The sequence below is a fragment of the Panthera leo genome, chromosome B4 (assembly GCF_018350215.1).
Source record: "Panthera leo isolate Ple1 chromosome B4, P.leo_Ple1_pat1.1, whole genome shotgun sequence".
In the NCBI taxonomy this organism is placed as follows: Eukaryota; Metazoa; Chordata; class Mammalia; order Carnivora; family Felidae; genus Panthera; species Panthera leo.
In genome coordinates, this window is record NC_056685.1 from 78,564,243 (window position 1) to 78,578,922 (window position 14,680).

General features: G+C 52.4%; 1 protein-coding gene across 1 annotated transcript; it reads right to left on the minus strand.

The window, feature by feature from the left end:
• Positions 1–271: 271 nt before the first annotated feature.
• KRT5 (keratin 5) lies at positions 272–6,580 on the minus strand. The gene is made up of 9 exons (XM_042944554.1): positions 5,947–6,580; positions 5,152–5,366; positions 4,301–4,361; positions 4,095–4,190; positions 3,354–3,518; positions 2,839–2,964; positions 2,379–2,599; positions 1,366–1,400; positions 272–901 (listed from the first exon to the last, which is right to left on the minus strand). The coding sequence occupies exons 1-9, from the start codon at positions 6,496–6,498 to the stop codon at positions 591–593; spliced, it is 1,782 nt and encodes a 593-aa protein (XP_042800488.1). The 5' UTR covers positions 6,499–6,580; the 3' UTR covers positions 272–590.
• Positions 6,581–14,680: the final 8,100 nt, after the last annotated feature.

Consider the following 14,680-nt stretch of genomic DNA (forward strand, 5'->3'; position numbering starts at 1 on the left):
ACCATTTATGCCCTTCAGAGACTCCTTCATTTTAGAGGCTTTAGCAACCTCCTCTTCTGCCTCTTGCAGTCTCTGGACCACTCATGATGGCCACTTTGCCTTCAAGGTCATTCCATTCTCCCCATGAATCATCAGAGGAGCCAATCACATCTGGACAGACTGCCCCTCATGGGGTCTCTAAGCTGGTTGTAAGCCTTGAAAAAACAATTCTGCACGACAGCTTATATTATAAAAGCATTTTTTATTTGAACACACTCTGGAGGTAGTCAGAACAAGAACAAAATTTGGGCTTAGGATGGGGACCCTGTTCTGAAAGATTTAGATACCAGAAAACTTTGGATTCTTCTCACATCAAGGACCATGCTATAGAGACCTAGAGGCTGATTTGAAGCAGAACATAGAATCATGACATGGGAGACTAGAGACTGGGGAGTGGACCCTTCCAGAAACCAAAGAATGCAGTACTGCAATATGCTTGCTCTAGACTACGCTCCAGAAAAAGAAAAATTTTGGCTTGGCAACCACCTGGAAGAGGCGGTCACCACAGGTCTGGTGGCTGCACTTGAGAGGCAGTGACTTGCGGCAGGCTCTTAGCTCTTGAAGCTCTTCCGGGAAGAAGAGGTGGTGGAGACAAACTTGACACTGGAGCTGCTGCCCCCACCACTGCCAAAGCCCACCCCCAGGCTTCGGCCACTGCCTGCACTGAAGCCAGAGCCCCCCACACTGAGCCCACCACCGAGGCCAACGCCTCCACTGCTGCTGGAGTAGTAGCTCCCACCGCCACCTCCTCCAAGACCACCGCCAAGACCACCGCCAAGACCACCGCCAAGACCTCCACCAAGGCCACTGCCAAAGCCACTGCCGCCTCCGTAGCCAGAGGACACGCTGTTTGTGATGACAGCTGCAGAGAAAGGGGAGAGAACTTGGTAAGACCAGCTGGCTTGATTGATCCTACACGTCCAAATTATTTGATACTGCTAATGTTAGCACTGTACCTGGCCCCTTTCACAAAGTAGCAAATGAAGGCCCAGAACTAATCCATTTAGTTAAGTCCCTAACACACAGTTGGTGAGCATAGAAGGCAAGGGATGGTGCTAAGTCTTCAGCAGGTAAGGACAACAACAGGGAAAGGTTACGAGATGTGTAGGATATAGGGCCATACCCTTTAAGAAACAAGACATGTGCCATGTTGGTTCATGTCTCAGTCTGTGTTCTTTCCCCTCTACCACCTGCTTCCCACTAAGTGTATTAAATACATCATATATTGGGATGGGAGTTACTAGTATCTAGAAATAGTAGGATTTTGACTTGGTGCAAAATACCCCACGTTATCATCATTGTTAATGTCTGTTCAACTTTACTTACAGATGTTGACTGGTCCAACTCCTTCTCCACTCAGTCTAAAAGGAGAAAAACTAAAGTCAGAGTTTTAAACTCCCCAAAAGACAGTAGTAGTCCATGTGGATAATTCCCATAGTCATGTTTAGAGCTTGTTTTACAAACAAGGAGACTGCATGCCCAAAAGCTGCTTAAATCAGAGAAAGAGATAGCCCTCTAGAGTGACTTCCAATGAAGAGGTGTTGACCTAAAAACAGGTTATGGGAGGAAGATTGTAATTCACATTCTCCTCCACCCATTATACAGAAACTATGAGTAAGAGGCTGTGGGAAATATGAATATATATGAAGCAGTTTTGGCCTGGTAGGAGCTGACATTCTCTGAGGGGACTTGGCATGGACAGAAATACTTCTAACAGGAAGGACACAGTGGATAGTGTCCGAAGATTGCAGAAAACGGGGTAGTTTGAGAATCCAAATGCAAGTGAATTCAAGTCAGCTGGAGTAATCATGAAACGCTTCCTGAAGAAAAGATACTTGAAGAATGAGGAAGATATTTGTTGAGTTGCTTAGCTGTTTGAAAGAGAGGAATCAGGGGCGCCTGGGTGGCTCAGTCGGTTAAGCGTCCGACTTCAGCTCAGGTCACGATCTCGCGGTCCGTGAGTTCGAGCCCCGCGTCAGGCTCTGGGCTGATGGCTCAGAGCCTGGAGCCTGCTTCTGATTCTGTGTCTCCCTCTCTCTCTGCCCCTCCCCCGTTCATGCCCTGTCTCTCTCTGTCTCAAAAATAAATAAACATTAAAAAAAAATTTAAAAAAAAAAAGAAAGAGAGGAATCTGATGCTGGGAACAGGGTCAGAAACATTGTATAGGTCAGCTGTATGCCTCGGTGTCAGATTGAAACTGGATTAGTGAAGAAAAATTATCATGCACAAGACAGTGGTCACTTGTTTGTGTGATTTACACCCCGTAGTGGAGGAGAAGCTTCATATTATCAAATGTGAGGCCATCCTGAGCTTGTGAAGTGAGTCATTATGTTGCCCACCTGCACTCCTCGCCCTCCAGCAGCTTCCTGTAGGTGGCAATCTCCACATCCAGGGCCAGCTTGGTGTTCATGAGCTCCTGGTACTCCCTGAGCAGCCGGGCCATGTCCTGCTTGGCCTTTTGCAGAGCATCCTCCAGCTCAGCCAGCTTGTGCTTGGCGTCCTTGAGGGCCAGCTCCCCGCGTTGCTCAGCATCAGCAATGGCGTTCTGCAGATTGGCACACTACGGAGGGAAAGAAGAGAGTGGGGACTCTTTAGTAGCTGAGCTAGGCCTGAGGTATCTCATTCTGAGATTCCAGGGAGAAGCCAGTACATTTGTCCTGGTCATTGTGGATTGTAGAACATTGAAATGCTGGTACTTCTCCCAGTTCTGTGTGCGTGTGTGTGTGTGTGTGTGTGTGTGTGTGTGTGTTTATAAAAAGTAAAACAAAACCAAACAGAGGTCTCCCAACCTCTCCCTACCTGCTTCTTGACATTGTCAATCTCAGCTCTAAGCCTCTGGATCATCCGGTTCATCTCAGAGATCTCTTGCTTGGTGTTGCGGAGATCATCCCCGTGCCGGCCTGCTGTCTGCTGCAGCTCTTCATACTGATGCCACCAGAAAAGAGGAAAGATCCCAATCATATGAGGGCGGAAACATTTTCCCAAAGCTCACAGGTAGGAGCTACCAAGGTGGCAAGTAGTGTAGTTGTCTGGGCCCTGGTGCTAGTTTCAGCTTTGTCCAGGTGGACCTGGTCTTAGATCATTTTCCCTTTAGCGCCTTTGCTTTCATAGAGACATAGGTGTGGGATTCAGAATGAGATTCTCCTTAAGGTTCTTGAATTTATATGGAAAATACATGCATAATTGTTCCCATAAGTCATGCAAAGAGGCCTCAGCAGGTTTCAGAAGCCCCACCCTTAGCATTTTGTCAATGACCTGGAATCCTAGACATGTGTCCATCCCCTCACTCAGGATATATTCACCACAGCACCCACCTTGGTCTGGTACCAGGACTCAGCTTCTGTCCGACTGCGGTTAGCAATCTCCTCATATTGGGCTTTGACCTCAGAGATGATGCTGTCCAGGTCCAGGTTCCGGTTGTTGTCCATGGACAGGACCACAGAAGTGTCTGAGACATGTGTCTGCATCTGGGACAGCTCCTGTGGGGAGATTTGAAGTCAGCATTAATATCAGGTCCATTCAAAACTTCCATTCATTGTGGTATGTCAGCTTGAGAAAAGAAATAAAACACCTACATCAAAAATTTAGATAAGTTAATAAACAATCCAAATCATTACTCCATCTACTTAAAAAAAAACTTTAACAACTCTGAACCTCCAATAAACCCGCATCATGTAACTTCTCAGACTCACATCTTCTTGGGTCATACTTTATTTTAAAAGAATCTAGCTGTGTGGTCTGCATGCTGGGAGAAAACAGAGAGGGGGTGGCACTCCTGCAAGGGGAGGTGGCCAGAAAAAGAATACTTGTACCTCTAATAACTCACTCTAAACCTCACTCTGCAAAATGACTGTTGAAGAGGTCTTTTGCTTTAAATTTGACTTTCTTTTTTTAAAGTGTTGGCTTCATAAGTAACAAAGTGTGAGTAGTACCAAGGGGGAAGGAGAGACAGAGATGTGTCCACAGCCTAGGAATCACTGAGGTCAATCCTGGAGCCCCTAATTTTTGGTGATGTCCCCCATGTCCCTGGGTCCCAAATAGGGGGCATTTCCTACCGCCTCAAAGAACATCTTCATGAAGTTGATCTCGTCCATTAGGGCATCGACCTTGGCCTCTAGCTCCACCTTATTCATGTAGGCAGCATCCACATCCTAGAGAAACAGGGATGGTTGGCACCACACCCGATTTTTACCCTGACATAAATGAATGACACCATAAGACAGCATAGCCATAGGCTATAGGCTGTCTTCTACCCACGCACCTTCTTCAGCATCACAAACTCATTCTCAGCAGTGGTACGCTTGTTGATTTCATCTTCATACCTGGTAGTAAAAAGGATGGGAAGTGCTGATCAGGAGATGAGGGACAGGTAAGGCCTGGGGTCTTTACTGCATGAAGACAACTGTGAGCCTGCTTTCCCTCTAGGAAGGGTCTTCTTGCATCATGAGGGCAGAGAGTGGGGGAGCACTGGTAGTCTGAACCCCTGGGCAAGGTCCTCACCCATAAGGATATCGGTTTTTCTGTAACTGCCTACCAGATAATCTTTATATTATTGCTACAATTCAGTGGTATCAGGAATATTCCTGGAAAGAAGCTGTGCTGTTTCTCCCCAACTCCACCTCTAGTCAATTTCCCTACTGCTTTTTTTTTTTTTCAGCTTTCATGGCCTTGTGAAAAAACAAACCAAAAACTACCAACCCAGCTGCTTGTTCACAAGGACTAAAGAAATTATTTGAGCCACTTATGTTGGGTTATGTCCTCAGTTCCTGCTTTGGGGGCCACCCATCAGAAAGCCCATGTTGTATCCTTCCAGTGTCCTGGGAAGAAAAGCCCCAAAGAGCAAGGATTACATGATGTTTATTTCGCCAGGTGGTACCAAGGGCACTGAGCTTGCTGCTTTGGCTGGTGGCTAAGTGCCTTACCAATGGACTGAACTTGGGCCTGGTACTTTCTAAACATGGGCTGGATTTTTTCCCTAGTACTTCAGGTGTCCATAGAAAGGTATATACATCTAGCCCGTGGGGAAAGCATAAGTGGCAGGCAGTCTGGTTATGAAGTGCATCTGGTGCCAAGAAGACACCACCCGCCCCATCTCTGCTCCCCACAACGCACTTGTTCTTGAAGTCCTCCACCAGGTCCTGCATGTTCCTCAGCTCTGAGTCCAGGCGGCCCCTCTCCCCCAGGATGCTGTCTAGCTGTCTCCTGAGGTTGTTGATGTACTGCTCAAACAAGGGCTCCAGGTTCTGCCTCACGGTCTTGGTGCCCTGCTCCTGGAGCAGAGTCCACTTGGTGTCCAGGACCTTGTTCTGTTGTTCCAGGAACCGCACCTGGAGAAGGCAGAGTGTGAAGGTGGAGAAACTTGAATTTCGTGTCTCGATGGTCAATTCACCAGTTTTCCTCCCATTTCATGCTGCCCTCCCCCCCACCTCACCAGGCACCGCCATGCCTGGCCCTGGGCCCCAGGAGGGGAGGTCCAGAGTGAGGTGCCCAACCTCACTGTTCTATGGGAGACAGGACACACAGCCTGCACCGTGGGCACAGCTGGGTGGTGCATGGCCTGGTGCAGGGGTGGCTGTGAAGGTACTCAGATGACTGCCCGATGAACTCATCTACTTTTCTATTCAATCAGCCCTGTTACGTGAGGCATAGAATTCATCTCTCTGTCCCGCAGGAATCAAGGAGCCCTTTCGGGGTAATCTCTGAAGAGCGAAGAAATAGAAGCAATAAGACCCGCTCTTCTATGCTGCCAGTCTAAGAAAATGGGCCACAAATCCAGCACACAGAAAAAACCATAACAGACACCTATGCAGGTATTTGCACAAAGTCAGAAAACCTCCCTTCTTCCCCCTTTCTTTGGCATTTATATATACACTCATATTGTTTTTTTCAAAAAGGACCCCGGCTCACCTTGTCGATGAAGGAGGCGAACTTGTTGTTGAGGGTCTTGATCTGCTCCCGCTCCTCAGTCCTCACCCGCTGGATGGTGGGGTCGATTTGCAGGTTGAGGGGAGTCAGGAGACTCTGGTTGACGGTGACCTCTTGGATGCCTCCGGGGGGGCACACAGGGAAGCCAGGGCCACCAAAGCCACCTCCAAAGCCAGCGCCGCCACCGAGCCCAAAGCCGCCACCGGCTCCGCCGCCAAAACCAAATCCACTCCCGGCTCCACCTCCGAAGCCATAGCCGCCTCCAGCACCTGCACCAAATCGGTTCCTGAAGCTGCCACCACTAGTGCTGATGGAGATCCTCTTGGAGCCTCCCAGGTTGTAGAGGCTCCGGCTGCCATAGCCACCTGCTCCACAAGCACCCCCTAGGCTGACCCTGCCGAAGCCGCCACCGCCACCCCCGGACCGGGACACGGAGGTGAAACTGGTGCGGGAGACAGACGGGGTAATGGCAGAGGCAGCGCTAAAGCTACGGCCGCCCCCACTCCGGAAGGATACACTCGACTGGCGAGACATGATGGCTTGTTCCTGGCGGAGCAAGAGTACCGGGCACTAGGGGTCGGGAAGTGCTGACGAGAACAGAGCTCAGCAGGACGCAGAAGGCTGCTCTGTTACCCAGGAACTTCAATCCCCCCTTTTTATCCTCTAGGACAGGGTTGGGCGGGAGAACTGTCGAGCTGTGAATGATGAAGTGGGCTGGGCATGCCTGGGGGGCAGCTGTGAGCTCACCGTCACACCTGCACAGTGGTGTGGGGTGCAAACGCTTGCTTCCTGGCAGGCTGTGCTCAGTTAGGAATAACCTTGCCTTGCAGCGCTGATGTCTTGGCAGAAAGCTGGCGATGCTGCCAGCCAGTCTCTCTTCGCCATGGGGGCCCGGGGCTGTGAGCACCAAGAAGGGCACCAGAAAGTAGGAGGGCATTTGGCCGCTATCCTAAGGGGTGCTTACAGGACCAGGGATACTGTCAACCGTCTCAGCACGGTGTACACAGTTCACGAACTGGAGGAAAGTGAGTCCCCACTGGCAGGGAACTGCTTTTTTTACTCTTTTAGGCAGGAGGTTGCTGCAGGGATTTGGGCAGTTGGAAGGGCATCTGTGGCCTCAGAGCTCAGCTACGTGCTGGAGGGGAAAATAGACTTCTGTCCTTTGCTGCACAATTTGCTTTCTTGGGGGAGGCCAAGTTAGCATCCCAGAGCCCACAGGGCAGGTTCTCTGGCAACGTCTGCACCAGAAAGGCTCCCCAAGCCCCAGGCTCCAGAAACAGAGAATGTAGGGTGTCCTCAGCCCCTGGTCTAGACCTCTTTGCGCCTGCAGGGGCAGGCCTGTCGCTCCATAGCTCCTCCTGATTCGAGATTTTCTGTGGCTTTGACCTTTCCCCTTGCTCTTCGGCCTGGGCAGGACCCCATGAGGGCTTAGCAAACCCAAGGGGCCCATGCAATCCCTCACAAGAGGTCCCTAGACTCAGCCTGGCAGGCACGTCTCTCTTCAGAGGGAGCTGCTCTGCCCGTCCCCCTCCCCTCAGCCCCCAGGTGTGTTCCAGCAAGCCCTCAGTTATTCCACTAGGGAAGAAATGAGTCATCGTATCTGTTGATACAGGCTGAAGGCTGCCACAAACACATACCTGCAGGAGCTTCTAATCTCATCAGGAACATGTTGAGAATCTGTCGGCCTGTTATAACGGCGAACCACCCCGTTGCAAGCAGCGGGGACTACTGTGGTTTCTCTAAGCGCCAGCCCAAAGTTTCCTTGAGGGCCAGGGGAACAGAAAATGGAATCCCACGGCTATGGATTGTCCTGCCAGATAGGCCAGGCGGAGCAGATTTGGGGTGGGGGGGGGCAGGCATAGCTGTCTGCCACAGTCACTTTAGACAGGACCCCTGCAAGCCCCCTCTGCTGTGCTTGTCCAGGGGGGCTGTGGCACCGCATGGAGCAGAGGGGGTCTGCTTAGGCTTAGCAAGTGTCTATCTTAAACCACACCCTTCCTTTTGGCCGCAGACCTGAGTGGGATCACCTCTCGGCCTCCTCCAAATAGAAGCAGGACTCTGAGTCAGCACAGCACTGGGTGATTAAGAGCTGGGGCAGGGTGGGGGGCACCCCTGGGCTGGGGCTGGAAGTCGGGGATGGACTGAGAGCCTCAGGGCTGAGGGGCTACATTCGCAGGAGTAAAGGAAGGAGGACCCAGCCCAGGCTCAAGAATCTCTAGTTCGCTACAGGGAAGCCGGAGCTGTGGGAAAATAACTCTGAGCTGCTGGGAATCAGCTAAGATGTGCTCGTTCACCAGAGGGCTGTGATGAGCAAGCAGTGGACAGGTAAATCCAGACAGACAGACCGATGGCCAGAGCTCGCCTCACAGGTCTTGGGCAATGAGGTTTGGGTTGCCTCCCCTGCCTGGAGAATTCCTGAGACTCTCAGAGATTAATTTTACTGAGCTCGCCAATTTCACACATTGTTGCCTCTTGGGGAACGGATGTGAATGTCTTGGGGACCCGGAGACATACTGGGGGACTACTCCCAGCAGCTGATAGAGCAGGCCCAAGCGGACAGCGGGTGTCTAGGGAGATCACCATCAGGGTATGCACCCACTCCCACCCCCACCCCGCCCCACACAGGTTCTGGGTACAGTCTCCGCTGCCCTCAGGGCAGCCCCACCCCTCCTGAGACACTGGAGCATTCTCTTCTCCCCATCCCTCCTCCTCTGGGCTTTGTTGAGGAAAAAGAAGGCCTCGGTGGAACAGGAATGCATTCTGGCCAGTCTGAGAATCTCTAGAGTGTGCCAACCTCGGATTCAATGCCAGGGACCAAGGGTGTGTGGGTGGCGAGTAACTGTGGCAGGGAGAGTTTGGGTGCCTGACTTGGGGTGGGGGAGGGTGGGGGAAGCAGCACTTTTCGGTCCAAGCTTTGTGGGATCCCTCCCCTAAGCAGGTAGGCAACCCCTCCTGCTGTGCCAGACCCGGAAAGCTATAAATAAGGGGGGAGCCAGGCACCAGGAGCAGCTCAGTGTGGGAGAGTCCCAGGCCGGCTAGCATTTCACCCTGGCAGGAAGAGAGGGATTACGCGGAGCTCACCAAGCTTCTCTGCTGGGCACCCACAGAGCGAGTTACCAAGTATTGGCAGCACACGTCTCTTAGCTTTTCCCATCAGCAGACGACAAATACAGGGCTAAATGTGCCGCAGTGGATGGCCCTGTTGGCCTCCCTGCAGAGGGAGGCAGAACACACTAGCCTCCATCACGGAGGTGTGAGGGGACGTCACATCTGGGCAGCATTTCCTAAACAGGACATGCCCCACAGAGCGGGCAGGGAGAAGCATAAGTCCAGGTGTCCACGGGCAAGGACTAGGCTAAATCCCACGATTCCAGCCCAGGGCCCCATCCGTGGAGCCCCACCGCAATGTGGAAGAGACATGAGGAGTAGAACATACATGGAACAGAAGATGGTTTGCACACACCCTCGAGGTCTCCCCAAGCTGGACACTCCCCAGGGTTAGGGAACACACCTGGCTCACCTTCACCTTGCCACCACACGATCTGCCCAGCCTTACACACTGGAGGTGCTCAGCAAACAGTTTTTGAATGGAACTGACAGGCATAAGGCATCTCCTCCTTCCACTCCTTCCCCAGATCTTTGTGTGAGGCTCTCCCTTGCCCCGTGCCAAGTCCCAGAGTCCTGTCCACCTGCGTCTATCCCCAGGTCCATGTTCAGAAGGTGGGTCTCTTGTCCCCTTCAGCCTCTGAGGACAGAGCTCATGACTCTTCATCCCGTGGACTTTGCTCCATTCCTGTCCCACCACCCCAGCCCTGAGAGCACCTGAGCTCACTAGCAGCCCCTGTACCCTGCCCCAGCCTCCACGTCCCCCTCTGGGAGAAAGAGAAAGTTGCAGTGTCCTTCTTGCCTTTGCTTTTGCAGACTTTCTATCCCATGCCTGTTCAGCACAAAAAGTGGGGAGCCATAGTTGGGGCATGAATCATCCTATTCACTGGGCAGTGTTTGGCAGCCCCATCTGGGAGCGCAGAACCAGATCCGGCGGGATGGGGACTTCGTGCCAGCCCCAGCACCTCCTCACAAAGCCCTGCCTCAGGGAGGAACTGAGGGAAGAATTTTCCTGCCTCCACCCAAAGTCAGCGGAATCCTGCCTGCACCCCAACTGTGGGTCCCAGCTTTGATCTCAGCTGGATTCTCAGGATTGCAGGGCCATAGAGGACTGGGGAGCCCAACACCCCACCCCTCCCTCCTGTGGCCACGTGTGCCCGCACTTCCTCATGCTGCTGCAAGGGCCACCCCACCTCTCAGGGACTGTCACCCCCCACATCTGCAAACAGACCTGGGTAGGGATGCGAATGTCCACAAGCAAGCGCTCCATCTTGGCTCAGGTGGGTTTTGGAGGTAGGGCCCTGTTGCTGTTATTTGGGTCATGGTGACGAGTGGGCCCTTGGGGTTGACTCTTCCTGTGCAAGGGTTTCACACAAATTGTGAGCTGCAGCATGGGTGGAGAAGCCTGTGCGCCCACTGTGGGCCCCGTTTTGGTCCTCAGGCAGCCCTGGAACTGCTGAGACCCTGGACATCCGGGCCCAGCCTTGCACTGCAGTTCCCCCCGCGATGCTGGGAGAAAACAGGGTCTGCACAGGCAGTAGGAAGGGGACTGCATGAGCTGGAGCTGTGATTGTGAGCTGGCTAGGGTTGGCAGGAAGGGTGGGGCAGACATGCAGGGGGCCCTGGGGAGCAGGCGATGGGCGCCTGTGGGACTGAGCTCTGAGCTGCCCTCCGACAGGCCCCTGCAAGCCTGGGGAATGCTCTTTGCTCATTTGAAGGGTGTTTTGCCAATGGCATACCAAAGCCTTTGAAAATCCCCCTGGGTTGATTGAAACTCTGGGCTGGAAATCAACAAATACTTTAATTAGTCAGAGGGACTTAAAAAGGATATACAGCAAAACGCTCTGTGCTTTGCTTTCTCATGGAGGGTGGTTTTATTTTTTATTTTTTTAAATAAACACTTCTGTAGGCCTTCCCACATGCAAGGCACTGTCCTACGAACTTGGCATCTGTACATCTGAAATGGTGAAGAAGCAAAGAAGGGCTTTCACCACTTTCTTGGCATTTGCTTTGGTCCTTACACGTGGGTGTGAGTGTGCCTGGTACTCTGGAAAACCGCAGTAACTTCTCTATGGAGGAGAGACAGGGACACGACTAGCTGATAGCAGGCTTCTCTCCTGACTGGGTCCGAGACTGCAAGGAGACTCTCTTGCATCCCTAACCTGCCCTGTCCCTTTTCTCCCTGCTCTTTCCCACACGCCCCCCCCCCCCTCCTCTGCCCCAACAGCTGCCAGGAGGGGAGGGAAGGCGGAGACAGAGGCTGGAGCTGTCCTCTGGAGGTTCTGCCTGGTACACTGCCTCCTCGTCCTGCCCTAGGGCAAGGCATGGGGACAGAGTCTGGTTTCCATTTGCCACCCCCACCCCCCCACCACCGCTCCCAGCTGTGACCTAGCTAGCTATAATCATATGGAGTGAGTGGGCCCAGACAATGAGGTTGGGGAAGAGGGAGAAGAAAACCCAGGGCCATTTCAGGAAACACTGGGCGTTGGGACATTCCTGGAGGCACACCGATTCCTGCCCAGCCCAGCCATACCCTCTGCATGTTCACAGATCCTGTCTTCACACCCCATAGGCACACAAACTGTGGGCCTTGCTCACCACCCGCTGGGACTGACAGTCACTGTTGAGTGCTCATGAAAAGAGGTTAGCTTTTTCCAAGAGAGACACAGTGTCCCAGGCAACTGGGAAAACACTTGTACCAACCATTTACTAATTTCTTCATTCACCACAAGTGCTTTGAGCAGTTGTGGGGGACCATGCACTGGGCTGCCACCGTGGGGGTGCAGCAGTGAAGAGGACAGGCCCGTGGGGGAGAACCAGGGTCTGAGGACAAGGCTGGGTCTCCCCAATCTCCTTGCCAGGCTGAGGACGGTGACCTATATCATCGCCTGGGGACAGTGGATGGTCGTCAAGGGCTGGAGGGAGACTAGCCTGTGAGCCAAAGTCAGTGCCAAGGCCCTTTTAGCCAAGGTGTCTGCCTGTTACAGGCTTGGTCCTTCCAGGCTGTGGGTGCTGGTGCCAGATGGGGAGAGGAGCAATTGATGGAAACCCCTTTCTTCCTGCCCCTCTCCCATCCCTCTTCCCACCAATAGAAGGATTGAGAATCACATGTGAGCGTTGGCCTGTGTCTAAACCACATCATGCCCTCAGCTGGCTGTCTCCTCAAATCCATACCCTCTGGAGGAGTTGCCAAGGGCTCCTTTGTCCCTCATCCCACCCAGTCTCTGGGTTCCTGTGGTCATTCAGCCTCAACTCTGCTGTCCAGTCAGGTGGATCCATTCACACCCCTACCCCAGGGCCCGGCTTTCATGCTAAGAGGGGCTGTTACACTGAGTGTTGCCTCTATCTTTGTCTCTGTCTCTCTGTCTCTGTCTCAGACTCTGTCTTGGTTTCTCTGCCACAAAACATGAGGCAAAGACCCAGAGGCCTCTCAGGCAGTCTGTTCCAAATGGGTGTCTGACAATGGCTAGCTGGGTGCCTCTCTGAAATCGGACTTTCCATGATCCCCAAACAACCCAGAACATGGGCTGAGTCAGTGCCCAGGGTACATTTTGTGGTGTGGTAGAAGACAGTAACAACAGGCACACTTATATAGCACTGGCTGAAGGCCAGGCACAGTTCTGGATGTAGTAACTCATTTAATTCTTACACCCTCATTAGGTGGGCCTATTATTGTCCTCATTTTACAAATGAGGAAATTGAGGCCCAGAGAGGTTAAGTAGCTGGTAAGTGACAGAGCCTAGATAAGAACCCAGGCAGGTATGATTCCAAAAGCCCTTGTCTTCACCATTATGGACATTCAGGTTGTTGGCTCATGACCCCGACTTGACCTGAGGAGGCCTTCGGCAGTGGCTCTGGTCTCCAGCCAGCCTGTGAGGGCAGCAAACACAGGGGGCCTTAGATGCCATTCAGCAGTCAGCATGTGTCAGTATCCTGCAGCAGTCTTGGGGGAGAGGAGACTCTAACCTTGACTAGGGATAGAAGGGTGGATCCTTGGGGATACCCCTCCCCTCTCTGGACTGCCAGAACCTGGGGTGAGGCAGCTGGGACTCTGGGGCAAGACTGCAGTGGATTGGGGTCATCCTACACCATGTCCCTGGGGAGATGAATCTTAGGGATTACCTACTATCACTCCTCTCCCTATGTCCCTGGCACCAGACACGGGGCAAAGGCCCAGATATCTCTGCAGCAGCCTATCCCAGATGGCTGAGTTGTGTCTGAAAACCACTTATCCAATGCTGCATGTGTGGCCCAGTGTCTTTGTTCGGGCTTCAGCTTTTCCTTCTATTGCTCATCTTTCCCACCCTTGAAGCTCCCTACACAAGGATACCAAGACAGGGCCCCCCAGAACTTTGCTCTGGATGAGCAGAGGCCACAAAGAGGAACGGATAAGAGGGGACGACCCAGCCTGAGGGTTATTTGGCATTTTTGAGTCTTTGGAATGGGCTGGGCTACCAAGTGGACTCATAGGGAGTAGACCAACTCCTTCAATGGGACCACCCCACTCAGAAAAGAGATGAACCCCATCTCACTCAGATATGTGGCCTCATTTCTTTTGGTGACATTGGGTCTGATTTCCTCCAGCTCTTCTTTGAAATAAATAGCTATCAGAGTCTCACGGTGTGCCTGAACTTGTGCTAAGATTGAACGTGCATTGTTTTATTTACTACTTGCGTTACCATGGGTAATAAGGCTATTATCATCCCTGTTTTCTGAACCTCAGAAACTAATTGTGTCTTGTCTAAGGTCATACAGCTAGTAAGTGTCAAACCTGAGATTGGATCCCCAGTCTGGCTGTTCCTAGAGCCCATGTTCTCAACCAGCACACAAGCCAAGCACCTGAGGAGCCAAACACCTCCGTGATCTCCATCGGCAGCCCACACACCAAAGCCTCCTCAAATAAACATACCACCTAAATGAAAACAGCGTGCTTCTCTGCACACCAGCTCTGAGACCAGTCTGCTGTGCCATTACCTCTTTGCAATCAGATCACAGTCTTTAAGCCCCAAGCCCTGCTCATGCAGAAATTCTCGAAGCATCAGTAGAGCCATCAACACCATGATGCCCCCACAAGGTGGGACTTCCTGACTCTTTGTATCTATGAGGCCTGAGTGTTCTCCACTTATCCATCAGCCTTCCCAGACAGGGTATGTGCCAAGGAATGAACAAAAGCTCCATTCACGATGACCCCTCCTCCCCCACCATGCCCTACTTCTCTCCTCAGCAGTCCAGGAACCCAACCGGTTTGAGTCTGCCCTAAGGGCTTGTCCCACCCATCGACCTCCTTACTCTCCAGATCTCCTTGGAAAGGGCAGCCTCACCATTCAGGGCTAAGGAGACACTCGGTGGCAATCGATGCTTCACTGCCAAAATGTCATGACCTATCCAGCCTCTTGGGCAGTCCCCAGCTTCCAGCTGACCTGGGCATCCCCGAGGGCTGGGGCCCCTCACTCTGGCACCAGCCACGGCCTCCTGCAGGTTGGCACGCTGCCTTCCACAGAGAACAATAACGTGTTATGGTCTGCAAGACCTCAGACATAACATGGCTCCATTGTTCTGAATCTGGAAAATGATCTCACATTATTAACCCTGAGAATCAAGTTATCCCCAG

What these genes read in the sequence shown, in the direction of transcription:
- KRT5 (XM_042944554.1), bottom strand. Translation starts at nt 6,498, where the DNA reads ATGTCTCGCCAGTCGAGTGTATCCTTCCGGAGTGGGGGCGGCCGTAGC. An exon ending in TCGCCTCCTTCATCGACAAG is followed by an intron (nt 5,367 to 5,946) that starts GTGAGCCGGGGT and finishes TGCCTTCTCCAG; the next exon opens with GTGCGGTTCCTGGAACAACA. An exon ending in AGTTGGACCAGTCAACATCT is followed by an intron (nt 902 to 1,365) that starts GTAAGTAAAGTT and finishes CTTTCTCTGCAG; the next exon opens with CTGTCATCACAAACAGCGTG.